The sequence below is a fragment of the Apostichopus japonicus genome, chromosome 2 (assembly GCF_037975245.1).
Source record: "Apostichopus japonicus isolate 1M-3 chromosome 2, ASM3797524v1, whole genome shotgun sequence".
Classification (NCBI taxonomy): Eukaryota; Metazoa; Echinodermata; class Holothuroidea; order Aspidochirotida; family Stichopodidae; genus Apostichopus; species Apostichopus japonicus.
The window spans coordinates 1,702,241-1,716,266 of record NC_092562.1 but is presented as its reverse complement, the minus strand read 5'-3'; the positions used below and the strand labels follow the sequence as shown (position 1 = coordinate 1,716,266).

Sequence of the window (14,026 nt, the reverse complement as noted above, 5' to 3'; positions counted from 1 at the left end):
GTAAGAGAGAGAGGGGGAGGGAGGGAGACGAGTGAGAAGCACCAGATACGTTAACCGCTATCTTGATAAAATCAATGACCTTTTCGGTGGTCTATCGCAAGGGAGTGTAAACCAACGTGGTCCCACCTACTGCGACAACAACAAACTCGTATGTAGGTTTGGAACACGTATTTGGGACAAAAGGGCCAAGCTAGATGGCGTCTATGGATCGGGCGTCTTCATTAATGGGGAACCTAAGAATTAATGTTAAGTCAACATAACGAAGACATAGTGCCCTTCGCCTCCTGCGTGATTACATGACTTTAACAACGTTACCATGTGGCTTTCCTATACCGTTCAAGGTCTGGAGTAGAATCATACCGAGGCCAGATTTTTTTTTTCTTTTTCCCCAAGTTTCTAAATCTCCCCTTGTGCCTCGTTCTACGGTTAAACCTCACGTACGGGGGAATCGGTGACTTCAAAGCGACGCAATATGTCAATAACCCGATGTGTCCGCAGAGGTTTGATGGACACAAAATCGGTCGGTGTTTGGGTAATGGCTCCTGAGCAAGCTGGGACGACTTGTGTGGCTGTGTGTACATCTCAACGGGATACCCTAAGATAAAAAAGCCTACATTCCAGTTAGGCTAGTGATATACGCAGTGTCATGATGCCACTGTTTCTTGATAAATGTTTAGCCAGGCCTTCAAAACTGATTTGTATAACTTCAGCTCAAATAGCAACTTATCGCTTGTCTGGTCACGCTGTGTATGTGAGTGTATTTGTATGAGTGGGTTTGTGTGTGGGGGGGGGGTGGGGGTGGTGGGGGTTTCAAACTTGCTTCAATCTTGAGGATAATTCCAACAAGACATTCAACAAAGAGCTTTGCCTTCCAAAAATATTGCCAAAGCCGTTTTACATTACAGTTGACCGTCTATGCATAAGTATCTATGCTTCAGCACACTATATCTGTATCCTATATAAATCACACAATAAATCACACATCACATATAGGGAATAATTGTTTTGTTTTTTTCTTTTCGCGTGAATCACTACGGAGAAATTAACCTTCAGTTCCAGCGAGGTGTCAGGTGTGTAATTTGGGGTCCGATTTGATTCCAATTGCACTGCGATTGACAACACGGTCAAAATCAGAAAACACATGAAAAAAAAAAAAGATTTTCATGATGGTAAAGTCACCTTTCGTACCCTTTACTTCCAACCTATGATTTGCCACTTTTCTTTCTCTAAATTCCATGGACGAAATGATTATTATTTATTATTTTTTAAAATTTTATCAGTGGATATTTTCTTAGTCACTTTTCCTAGTCACTTTATAGGAAATATTATATTCAACAACTGACCACAATTTGTATAAAATCGAGATCGTAAATAAAAACCTTTTTTTTTTTAATATCGATCGGTCATGTTTCTTTTCAGGGCTAATTGATATCAATTCATATGACACGGTTTGAGTTTGAAGGGGGGTGGGAGGGGGGGGGTATAAAGATATATCTTTATCGAAACAAATATGGGAACCAATGCATAACGTCTGGAACCTTTGCTCAAGTTATTTCTCTTTTATCATTTTCCCTCATTATCCTGGTAAATCTACTTATATTCATACTTATGTTATTGTATTCATATAACTACATATCTGACTGCTAATAATGAATAACATTCTACAAAAATCAAGAAAACTCTTGGCACATCGATTGTATGGATTCTTTCTGGCGACAAAAGTTTCCCTTTCGTGTGTGTGTTTTTATTATTTTCGTGATAAAACTAATACTGAAACTGATATCAGTATAAGCTATATAGAAATTGATATCAATTTAAGCTATAATTGAAACAGATATCAATATAAGCTTTATTGAAATTGTTATTATTAACTGATATCAATATAAGCTATATTGAAATTGATATTAATATACGCTTTATTGAAACTGATATCAATATAATCTATGTTGAAACTGATATCAATTTAAACTATATTTAAGTTGATATCAGTATAAGCTTTATTGAAACTGATATCAATATAAGCTATATTGAAATTGATATTGATATAAAATCTATAATGAAACTAATATCAATATAAGCGTTATTGAAATTGATATTATAATAAGCTATATTGAAACTGAAATCGATATATTCTATATTGAAATTTATATCAATTTAATCTATATTGAAACTGATATCAATATAAGCTTTATTGGAATTGATATTGTTATAAGCTATATTGAAACTGATATCAATATTAGTTATATTGAGATTGATATTAATATAAGCTATATTGAAACTGGTATCAATATATTCTATATGAAACTGATATCAATATTAGCTATATTGAGATTGATATTAATATAAGCTATATTGAAACTGATAGCTAATATCAATATAAGCTATGCTGAAATTGATATTAATATAGGCTTGTCCATATTCAATGAAACTGGTATCAATGTAAGCTATTTGAAGTTGGTATCAATATAATCCATATTTAAAGTAATATCAATATTATCCATATTGAAACTTATATCAATATAATCCACAAACTGATATAAAAATCTCCATGATGCGACTGATATCAATATCAACGTTAATACTTTACTATACCATAAAATGCAATACAAAGACTATGACATAAAATGCCCCCACCCCCCTCCCCTACCCCAAAAAGTCTTGAAGCTTGACGTCATATTTACTGAAACTTGCTCAAATAGGCTCCACATTTCCAAGTGCACGTTGAAACCATAGAAACCTTGATATCCTCCTCAACATAAATATCAACATTTGTTGATTTGGTATTATAGATGTGATATGGCAGAGTGTGTGCTTCATGGTCATTATGATATTTCTACCATATAATTTAATTAACCCTGTCGAATTTTACGGCTCTTTTATAATCCGTGAAATTTTTATCCAAAGAGCAAAACTGCACAATTAACGAGGTTTGGTGAAATTTAAATTTTGCAGCTGCACATTGCTTGAAAAAGCATTTTCATAAATTGTATATTATGTAGCCATCACGCGCGGAATACCAATGGCATTATGTTTAATATACATAATAGTACATAATAGTTGATTTACGACAGAAATACTTAGTCTTTTCAATTCCCTTCTCGTTATTTTGTTTTACACTGTTTATTTATTTATTTCTGTCATCCAATCCACAAAACTTCATCACAAAAAGAGTTCCACCCTTTTATGGCGTTAATTTTTGCGAGAAAATAACAGAATCGTGGACAGACTTAAAACCCGAAGTTTTTCTTCCCCCTATACCCTCTCCCCACAAAAATGACCTTTTTAAGTTGATTTTACGTACGTCGTGGTGTTTGACGCATTCGGCAACAGCGTGAAGGGTAAACTCTGATACAAAATATTACAACGGCACGGATTCATCTTGCGGGAAACGTACGGCCCCACCCGAACTCGTGGGCCTCTGGGGCTCTGAGGTCCCGTCAGGTCATTTGTTCCTCGCGAAATCGTTAAAACTCTTGACTTTTACCGGTCCGACTCGTCAATCGCGTCGAGAAGACAGATCGGTGTAGTCCTCTTTTCGAGATGAAAATCGTTTCGGCCCGACGTGATTATCGAACTGCGTAGCGGCGTCGCGGAAAAGGTGTCCCTCCCGTCTCGTTAATGCTAGCTCACGGTTAAGAGTCGATTAGATGTGTTTTCCTTTTTATACATGTGGGCCCTTTGTTTGCCAACAACAAAAAGAAGATTAATCGGGCAAATCGATGTAAATGGTTGGTGAGTAGATCTGTTTACGTTCAAACTGAATGGTTTAAGTAAACTATCATCTAATGACTCCGAAAGGCGAGATGCGGGTGATGAGGGGGTTTCTCTTTTTTTGCTTTTCACGTTTGACCGCCTTCTATGAAACCTAATGCACGTTTCGATCTAAACTTAAAAACAATACCCTCATATTAAAGTGTTAAGGCGGTGTTTTTTTTTTTTTTTTATTTATTTTTTTATAAAAAATATAAAAAATTGGTCGCTCTATTTTGGGAGGATGATTTTCAATCCATTCTGGCAACGACCACACTATCAGTGTAAACCATATCTGGCTTACTAACATTTATAAAATATGTTTATATGACTGAATCACATCCCTTATTTCGAAAACACACCCCCCCCCCAAAAAAAAAAAAACAATTTCGTACGTACTTAATTTGTTATAGCCAAATAGTGTCAAATTGCAGCTTTAATCCAGAAGATAGACTGCTTTCATGCCTGTATTGAAGGTATTACCAATATAGCTGCCAGTATAGAGCGCTTGCTTGTAACTATACATATAACAGTCAAATGGTTAAATATAGGTACCGTACTGCTATAGTTTCCATGCATCAATTAAGACTACTACAGATAAACGACGCCTATACCTTTAACTATAGCTGTATAGCTTAAGAACAATCACACATGTGTTAATTAAACGATATAGGTAATATGATACCATAATTTTCATCAATTTTACCTTGATGATGATAACGACGCACGCATATTAAACTAACTTTATGAATAATCCATTCTGCAATCAGAAAGAAAGGTAATATTATATTAATTAATTTTGACATTATAGATTACGACGCTTAACTATAAAAAAACTGCCTGTACCTATAACTTATAACTGCCAAACATTATTTCCCTGCAAAATAATAAACGCGCAAGGTCGTCCTATGAAATTTTTAAGTTTACGATGTATTCTCTACAGCTGCGTGAGGAAATGCTTATGTACATTTTATGTTTTTTTTCTCTAATCATAATGGTTTATATTGTTTGAACTAAAGCCTAAATTCCATTTGGTTTGGTTTTGTCCATGTTGCATTCTGTGTACTTTTTATTTCACTTCATTTTTCTGTGTTCATTTCTAGCTTTTTAAAGATAATTTTGTTTACTTAGGATATTTACTTATATGGTTCGTCTCATTTCTTTATTTACTTATTCATGTTCATGTATTTTACTCATATACTCTTTATTTTTCTAATTTTTCATTCAAGGTCCTTGTGACTTTTTTAATCACTTGAAACTTGACAAAATGACAATTGAAAAAGAAGAAGTAGAAAAAAAGGGTCAAATAATTGACAGCATGAAAGTTTTTGATCTGACGATAAGGCTGCAATATCTGGTCCGTATTTTTTATATTTTTTTTGTGCAAAATATGATTGAAAAACTATATTTATTAAATATTACTGGATTCATGCCACTAAGGAAAAAACCTTCCGGCGATATTCAAAGGAACTTACATCAGCTTCATGAGTTGATTTTGATAAATAAAAAATAAAAAATAAAAAAATAAATCATTGCTGTCCGATGTTTAGATCACATCAAAATGTAATTCATTCAATGGACGAGTCAAGTGTCTGATCAAATATTGAATGAAAGTAGCACATTTAAAAAAAGAAGAAGAATTGTTTATGATTAATATTGATCTGAAAAAAAGTGTATGGTACACGTAATTATGAGAAATCATTGTTATCTTGTTTCATTCCGTGACAAAAATCTGAGTTTCTTAGGTCCATGAACTGAAATCTAATTTTTTCTTTGAGTAATACTCAATGAGTTTGCGAAAACTCGCAATACCAAACGCAAAAATACTCTTTAAGATATCATCTGTTTGATATCCAGGAAATTTCTAAACAGGACTGAAATTTAATGTTGATATTCTACAAAATTGTTTTTAGCTGTTGAAAGAAGAGCACAAGGAAGTAGCCAATTAATGTCCTCGTAATTAAAAACAAAACAAAAAACGAGAATTTAAAAAAAAAAAACGAAAAATAAAAACGAGTACGGTATTAAGACCTTGTTTTATTTTCACGACATCGGTTCCGAATTTGTGAAAGTTCAGGAGAAAGACATTAATTGAATTCTAAACATGTAAATGGGTACATATTTATATATACACTAAAAGTTAATGAAAGAAAGGGTCTCTAATTGGGAGGAATGGGGAAAAGTGTCTGGCGTGTTCTTACTGCGGGATTAAGCGATGGACGCTTTAATCCCAACAATGGTCGTTTAATTCTAATATGGGGATTATCCCTCAATCAATGAAAAGACAGATAATCCCATCCATTCAAAAAAGCACTAATTATCAGATATCTCGGATTCTTGGAATGACGTCACTCTATGCCCACTGATCGGAAGACTGCTTGGAGGGAATTATGAAGGATACAAGTACAACAGCTTGAGTACCAGTGCACGTGGAATTTCCCTAGCTATGAGTACTCCAATATGAGTACTCCAATATGAGTACAAGGCTCTAAGCGAGTATAAAGGTACTTAATTTACCCTAACAAGGAGTACAAATCCGCACATGGGCGAGAGTACGGGCATAGGCAACTTTGACTCTTTGACTCGAGTACTTGGCACACTATATATGTACCAGTACCGAGTACATAATCTCTGGCTATGCAGGGTACAAGTATAAGTATACGGGTCTAAACGTTGGTACCGTTACTTAATTCTTGCAATATAGTAACCTATCTATACAGTTCCTTTCCAAATATCCCCGAGTTACGGTTACGAGTACAAATTCATGTGGTGTAAGTATGAGTACACACGCAAACTATGATACGGGTACGAGTACAAATTCATGTGGTGTAAATATGAGTACACACGCTAACTATGATACGGGTACGAGTACAAATTCATGTGGTGTTAGTATGAGTACATACGCAAACTATGATACGGGTACGAGTACAAATTCATGTGGTGTAAGTATGAGTACACACACAAACTATGGTATGGGTACGAGTACAAATTCATGTGGTGTAAGTACTAGTATGAGTACACGCGCAAACTATGGTACGGGTACGAGTACAAATTCATGTGGGGTTAGTATGAGTACACGCGCAAACTATGCTACAGAATACAACTAAGAGGGCGTTTTACGCCTGTTACACGAGCTTGTACACTGGTTGATGACGTCATCGAAAGCTCGATTACCCTTTTTATTCATATTGCATGGATATAATGCTATTGGGTTAGGAAAGGAAAACGGAAGTAAAAGCTCTAAGCTGCATGATCACCGACTTACAACCTTTCCATATCTCTTATCATAAACTGTCATTTTACAAGGGTAAGGAACCCGAACGCTTTCAAATGAAACCCCCCCCCCCCAAAAAAAAAAAAGAATAAAAAAGAAAGAAAATTGGGAAAAAAAGGAATCCACGAGAATAACTGATTTTACGATTTTGTTAGCAACCATGGTACTACGCGTTTGTTTACGTCCACATCGTGAACCAACCTACCGGTACAATGAATTTGTAGGAATGCTCGTTCGCAGGTGTTCACCCGAGAGTAAAAAGGAAAGGGTGAAAAGGAAAAAAAAAAAAAAATCAAATATTTCGAAATTTGAGTTAAACTTGTGGATGAATAGATCATTTTCGAAAAAACCTTGAAAATTAAAAAAAAAAAGTAAATAAAAGTAAATAAAACTATAGATAAATGTCCATGAGACAGATTACGCGCAATTAAAAATAAAATAAAATAAAATTATACAGGAATGAAATAAAAAAGCAAGTCTATATGGTATTGGTAAAATTACAGATTTTCCTACAAATTTATCATGGTAGGCAACCCTCAAATGCGGTTAGGACGTGACGGTGCATTCTAAAGTAGAATACTTTCATATTCTTTTTAAACTGAGACATAACGGTGATATTAATTTATGACAAAAGGGCAAACGGATTGGAAGATTTCGACTCTTAAAAATAATATGCCTTCATCTTTCATTTTTATTTTTTATTTTGCTCTTTTGATTCAAGTGGAGCTTATATTCGTTGTTAAGTTTAAGTGTCACTTGAGTGTCCAGCATATTTATAAAAACTTTAAAGATTTTTTTTCGTTTGCACCTGGGTATGGAAAATTGGAAGATGTGGAAGCAAAAAGAGTTCATCATATTTATTACGGAGTAAAACTAAAAAAAAAAAAAAACACCACGAAAGTAAGTATTCACGAATTTAAAACTTCGTCAATCAAAGGTCATATGCAGCAAAGACGCCCCCCTCCCCCCACCCCCAATAAAAAGGGAGGCGATCTTAGTTCGGTTGGTTCATTTTTAAGATTTATGGGTTTTCTGGCAGAAAAAAAGATTCCCATGCATGTAAGGGAATCCACTGCTACATATTTCACTGATGGTACGACGAGACTGAACAACCATATTATTCCACGCGTTATTTACGGTGGAGCGGAAAGGACAGAGAAAATGGAAGATAAAGTAAAAAAAAATGAGTAAAACAATAATTATACGGAGATTAAGAAAAAAGAAAGATATTAAATTAAAAATAAGAGACATAACGTCGTCTTTTCATTTCGAAATGTGAAGACGTTTGAAATTGATTGATGTCTTCTTTTCCAATTAATGTCACTTCTAGGCTACCATTACAAAAGTTAAGGCCTGATTTTAATCAACGGATCCATTCTGAAGAAGGCTCGGAAAATTCGGTAGTGCACGGGTGGGTAGATGATGCAATTTTAATATTCATACTTTAAAATGATTTAGACAATCATTTTCATCGTATATAGTACAATATGAATACATACCGATGAATACCAGGGTGCACTTTCTTTTCGAAGGGGACTCCCAAGGGGTCGTGACCTCTCGGTCGTAGAGCTCATTGACGGCCTGTACTAGAACCCGACGTGCCTCGCCCGCCACAGATAGCTCACCCTGTGTGTGTTAAAGAAAGAAGAAGAAGATTAAAAGAAATAAAAAATTGCGATATAACGAAGCAGAGAAAAGAGAAAATGATTCATCGCTCGTAAATACATCAGGAAAATCAACATTTTAAAGCTAACAATAGCCTCAGCAAACGTGATTTTGGTCGAGTTTGGGGGATACCAGCCAGTATCATTTTCTGATAAAAACCTTAGATGACTAGCGTATCTCGGGAGAAATATAATATACAAGCAGAGATGAGGGTTAAAGGATGGGACGCATGACAGCTTCCAGGACACACCATAGATGACCTTTGACCTATCGTGGTATCTCCCCCTGTAACAAAGTGAAATGTTTTTTCAAAGCATATTGGTTCTCAAAACAATCTCTTTTGTTGACTTTGCAAACTACCGTTTTACGTCAACTCTTGTGTTTGATTTACGTACAGTCATTGCATGGAAGTGCATGCCCTAATGCTGTTTTTTTTTTATATATATTGTAAGTGTGCGGACACATTCCAGAGGATGTGTTATAGTTTGTCCAACTGCGTATGACACACTCGTGTGTATGTTACACATCACGAATACCAAAGTATGATCTGCTCTATATAGTTTTACGTTATATATAATTCAAGGAAGTGTCTCAAAATATGAAAATGATGTTTCTTTTTCTGTTGCAGTTTTCGCCGTAAGTCTTAGAATTGCGATAGATAAAGTGGTTACAATTTGACTTACGAACACAGCAATTATACAGTGTCTAGCACTGCAGCTATAGATATATGTATAACACAAGTAACGTACGCGTAAGAAACACACGAAGTTACCCTACACCCATAGTAGGCCTATAAATATAAAATTATTCGATGCAGAATACTTGCTCATCAACTAATAGAGCCTACCAAATACGATTATGTAGGCTACATATCCCCCCCCCCCTTTCGTCATTAATTAATGTTTTTATAGTTAAAAGTAAAAGTTTTGCTCAATGACCCCCCAAAAAATGTCCTAATATGAGTTTACAGTCATTATTGACTTGTAAAAGAACAGAAGCACGAAGTTTCGGCGATTCTTTTCGAAACTTCAAAAGATGTCATATTTTTCTTTTGGAGGAATTACAGATCTCAATGGTGACGAATTCCTAACACTCTCCATACGTGATGTGTAATGACGGAACTATTTAGCACGATTTGCACGTCCACATTCTTGGGATCTCAATAAAGACAATGAAGCGAAATCAACTGTACTGTAATACACCCCAATTACTGCGTCGTAGAAGTTCTGTTTGTGCGTTATTATTCTTATTTTTTCTTACATCAAACTGACTTTACATAATGTAGCGGGTAAGGGTTGCTTCTACTCTATTCATAACCGGCGTTCCAAGTTATGTATATAGTCAGTACCAACATCGACCATCAAAACCATCTTTAGCTTATAATGGCTGACATCACTGTGAGGACCAACTATACCAACTATAGGTTATAAGAGGTTATAGTGACACTAGAATCTGGATCGTTTACTCCTTTTATCTCACTGTTTTTCTTTTCACAAATTTTCATGTTGTTGTTGAACGCTGAAACAAATAAAATTTTTAGGTCACGTTCGAATTTAACATTGGCAAAAATAGAAAAGCTCATTTCCATTACCAAAAAAAAAATTACACCTTGTAATAAACAAGGTGAAACATACAACAACAAAATGAGGCACGTGTCGCTCGAAGATGTCATATTTAGACTTGGTCAAGTCTTCAACCTTGTGTATGCAACAATAAACATCTATAGATATGTGTGATATCTCACAATAAACAAACAATAAACATAAGATATGTGTGATATCTCACAATAAACAAACAATACACATTAGATATGTGTGATATCTCACAATAAACAAACAATAAACATAAGATATGTGTGATATCTCACAATTTCATATCAGATATCACAATAACAGTTCAGATATCAGATATCACAATATCATTCATGTCAGATATGTGTGATATTTCACAAGTGGGATAAGATTGTACTGTAGTTCAATGTGTAGATCTATCAACCTAATAGCCTATAGGCCTATATTCAGACACATGCACACACATATGTATATATATATATATATAAACTTGAAACCCTCAATCTAATATTTAGAGCTATTTGGGTTACAATCATTTTGGTTGCTCCAAAGTAGAGAGTTAATATACCGTTTAATCCCAAGTAGAATATTTTGTGTCCCACAAATTTAATGAATTACTTCATTGATTTTCAACTGCAAAACCCTTTGATGTTTAGGCTTTACCAGTGTCATCGTTCACAGTTTACGAGTGTGGTGCAACAAAGTAACTTAACTTTTGTTATTATTTTCTTCTTTTTTATAGTACAGCTTTTCATTTACTCCACTGTGACTTGACAAGACTGAACCAAATTGAAACCCTAAACGGGCAGTTTAGTTTAAAAATCGTCAAGTTCCTTTCATAAACTCAGCAAAGAAAAAGAAAAATATCGATTGTTGATAACGGCAGGATGCCCAAAAAGATAGTACATGATAATTTTGACTGTAGGGAAATCAAACTGTAAACTCATGTATACCAAAATATCACTCTCAATAAAAAAAACTTCGACAACACGGCTGCGGTTTGACGGTTTTCGGTAACCCCTTTTCGGTCACGGTGTGACGTCAACACGGGGTTACTGATGTTTTCCGGGTCATGGCATGAAGATTCTCAAAAAAGAAGAAAAAAACCTTGTGTACTCTTCTTTGATGGACGAAAAGTAAGGGAAATACTGATGAGTAACAGCTTATAAAACCTCGAACGATAACTTTGACGGTTTGTTTTCCTTGCAACTGGTGTAATGTCCATTCCCTTCCGGTTTATCGCTTTACCTGTAAGTCGTAAAATTACCCCCGCAAGGAGGACAAACCCATAGTAAATTCTCCTTTTTTTCTTGTAAAAACCAAGGAGGGAAACTCTCTCAAGGTGTTGAACCAATTTGTGTCCAATGCCACATAGTGGGTATGATTTACGAGCTGAAAATTGGCAAGCATTTAAATATGGCAAAATAATTGTGTGTCGGAGGTGATAGGTTAGGCCAAGGAGGCCTACTGTTAAACAATTGCCTTGGAGAACTGCGTGCGGGGTCGCGCTTATAATGGCCAAATGGTTCCCGCAGGGTTAATTCTTCGAAGAGTTACGTGTATGGAACCATGAATTTGGTATGCCATTACATATTATCATTATTATTATTATAATTATTATTATTACATTATATTATCATTATTCTGTACCAACTGGAACTGAATTGACCAAGTAATTCATGATGCAATTCGAATTCACAAAAGTTCGTCGCCCAGAAATTCTTTCATAGTACCCGGGCCCAGCGATAATGGGTAGTGGTTACAGTTCCGTGGGCTCGGGGGTCAACTGGGGGATGGGGGGGGGTGTCTGTCATAGTTAGGGCTCGGGATTGTTGTGAGAATGGATCAGGTTAGAGATTCCGCCTACCAGTAAAATACTCAATATACGCCCATAAATGAACCTTGAAATTATGAAGACTTCAAAGGATACCCTTTCTCGAAAATTATCCCGGGCCCAGACCTGGCCCTCGGCGCCCCTGTAAGTTATATTGATCACATAAAATAGAGCAGATACAAAAAAAAATCCAAACTTTCCTGAAATGGTATGGTCTTGACATGACATGGTCTGGCTCGTTATGAGGTAAATTGTTTATATGTAGGATTGTATTACCAAATACTCTCGAAATCACCCCCCCCCCCCCACGAGGGGGGGGGCGGAGGTTCAAACATGGTAAGAGCAGATACCATGCTATGTACACTAGGTTGTGGAACGTTACGTCACCGTCTTACGAAGCCTATTCAATCGAGGCATCGTTAATTAGAAACCCATCAACCTTATTAAGACATCCACGTAGTTGAAACCATTTATGAATATACGCTTTACAGAAAAAAGACAGAAAGAATGAAAAAAAAAAACATTGCGTCCCACAACTTTTAAATGTAAATTCTTTATTTGTTATTTTGGGGAATTTTGCAAGCTTTTTGGCATAATGTATTCGTTCTTTTTGCGATTTCAGTGGAATAAAATGACAAAGTATGCTTCCATATTGAAATTACAAAGAATGCTTCCATATTCTGCTTTGTGTTACATTGTGAATACCGAAGTCCACGGAGAATGCACGGAGGCGCATGTATTTTGAAGTATAATCATATGTTTATAATATGCTTGACTATATATATATATACAATGACATTTTGAGAGATTTCAGTAGTGAAATTTGTGAAATCACTAGTGTAGATCTTGGTAAAGAGAATTCATCATTAGTCCAGGGTACCCTTATATGGCGGTTATGCTTCATCTACGCCGTTATAGACTTGTGTTCGCATTATCGATAACTTTTCAGTAAACCAAACATAGCAGCGCACCGTCATTGCCAAATGTATATATTCAAACATGAACGGAACTCTGCAAACACTTAAACAGAGGCAACTTTCAACTCTATTTTTCGGCGGAGATCTGAAGGCGCTAAAACCAGGGCGCTCCGCCACGCTAACATTATAACAGCTGGTGACGTAATGCGGCCATGCAAATGTACTCGAGTGAACAATCAATTGCTGTGCTTTATTAGTGCATAACAGATAGATGTCGTTAACCGAAACAATGTCGGTTATTTTAAGATATATATATTTATACCAATGACCAACTAACTATACCCGGCAACGGGCTAATAACACTTTCATAACAGATGTGTACACCCTACAATGGCCTAGCCTATAATTTACATATGAATAGCACTCAGCGGAATTTGATATTGCCATTGAACAGGTATAGGACTAATTATCAGGTATTTGCGTCTTTTCTTGAACGAGGAGAAACGAAGGCCATCAATGGATCAGGTTAATAGCTTTTTTTCCTCTTCATATTTGAGGTTCATTATTTGCAACACCCAACCCCCGTGATTGAAAATAAAACATTGTAATAATAATAATACTGATAAAGTCAATTCAAACGGTAAACAATAATTGATGCTTTCGATATTGTTATATTTAGACTTGATCAAGTTTTCTGCCATGTTTGTACGGGAGCCATTAAATATTATGTGATATATATCCCAGTTGGAATTAAGATTTTGTCTTCTAAGCTGTTTAATGCGGTTTATTCATATGACCAATACTGTTGGCTGGCGGGTGTGTCTGTCTCCTTGAAACATGAAATGACAGCGCTAAAAGTGATACATAGTTACAACACAGGGCAAAATTGAGAATTCATCCGTGAATGTTCGTTATGCTTGCTGTACCCTCTTCTAAATATGCTGGTATAAACGAGTCTTCTGAATGAAGAAGTAGTAGAACATTACGGGGTCGCTCGTTCTTCCAAACAGACATT

The 14,026-nt window shown here is 35.6% G+C and overlaps 1 protein-coding gene across 1 annotated transcript in view; it reads right to left on the bottom strand.

Moving 5' to 3' along the window:
* The window catches only part of LOC139973508 (zinc-regulated GTPase metalloprotein activator 1A-like), a 96,627-nt gene that overhangs the window by 5,767 nt on the left and 76,834 nt on the right, over nucleotides 1-14,026 (bottom strand). Inside the window, exon 13 of the mRNA XM_071980241.1 lies at nucleotides 8,524-8,650. Within this exon, the coding sequence (XP_071836342.1) occupies nucleotides 8,524-8,650 (127 nt within the window). The remainder of the gene's footprint in view (nucleotides 1-8,523; nucleotides 8,651-14,026) is intronic.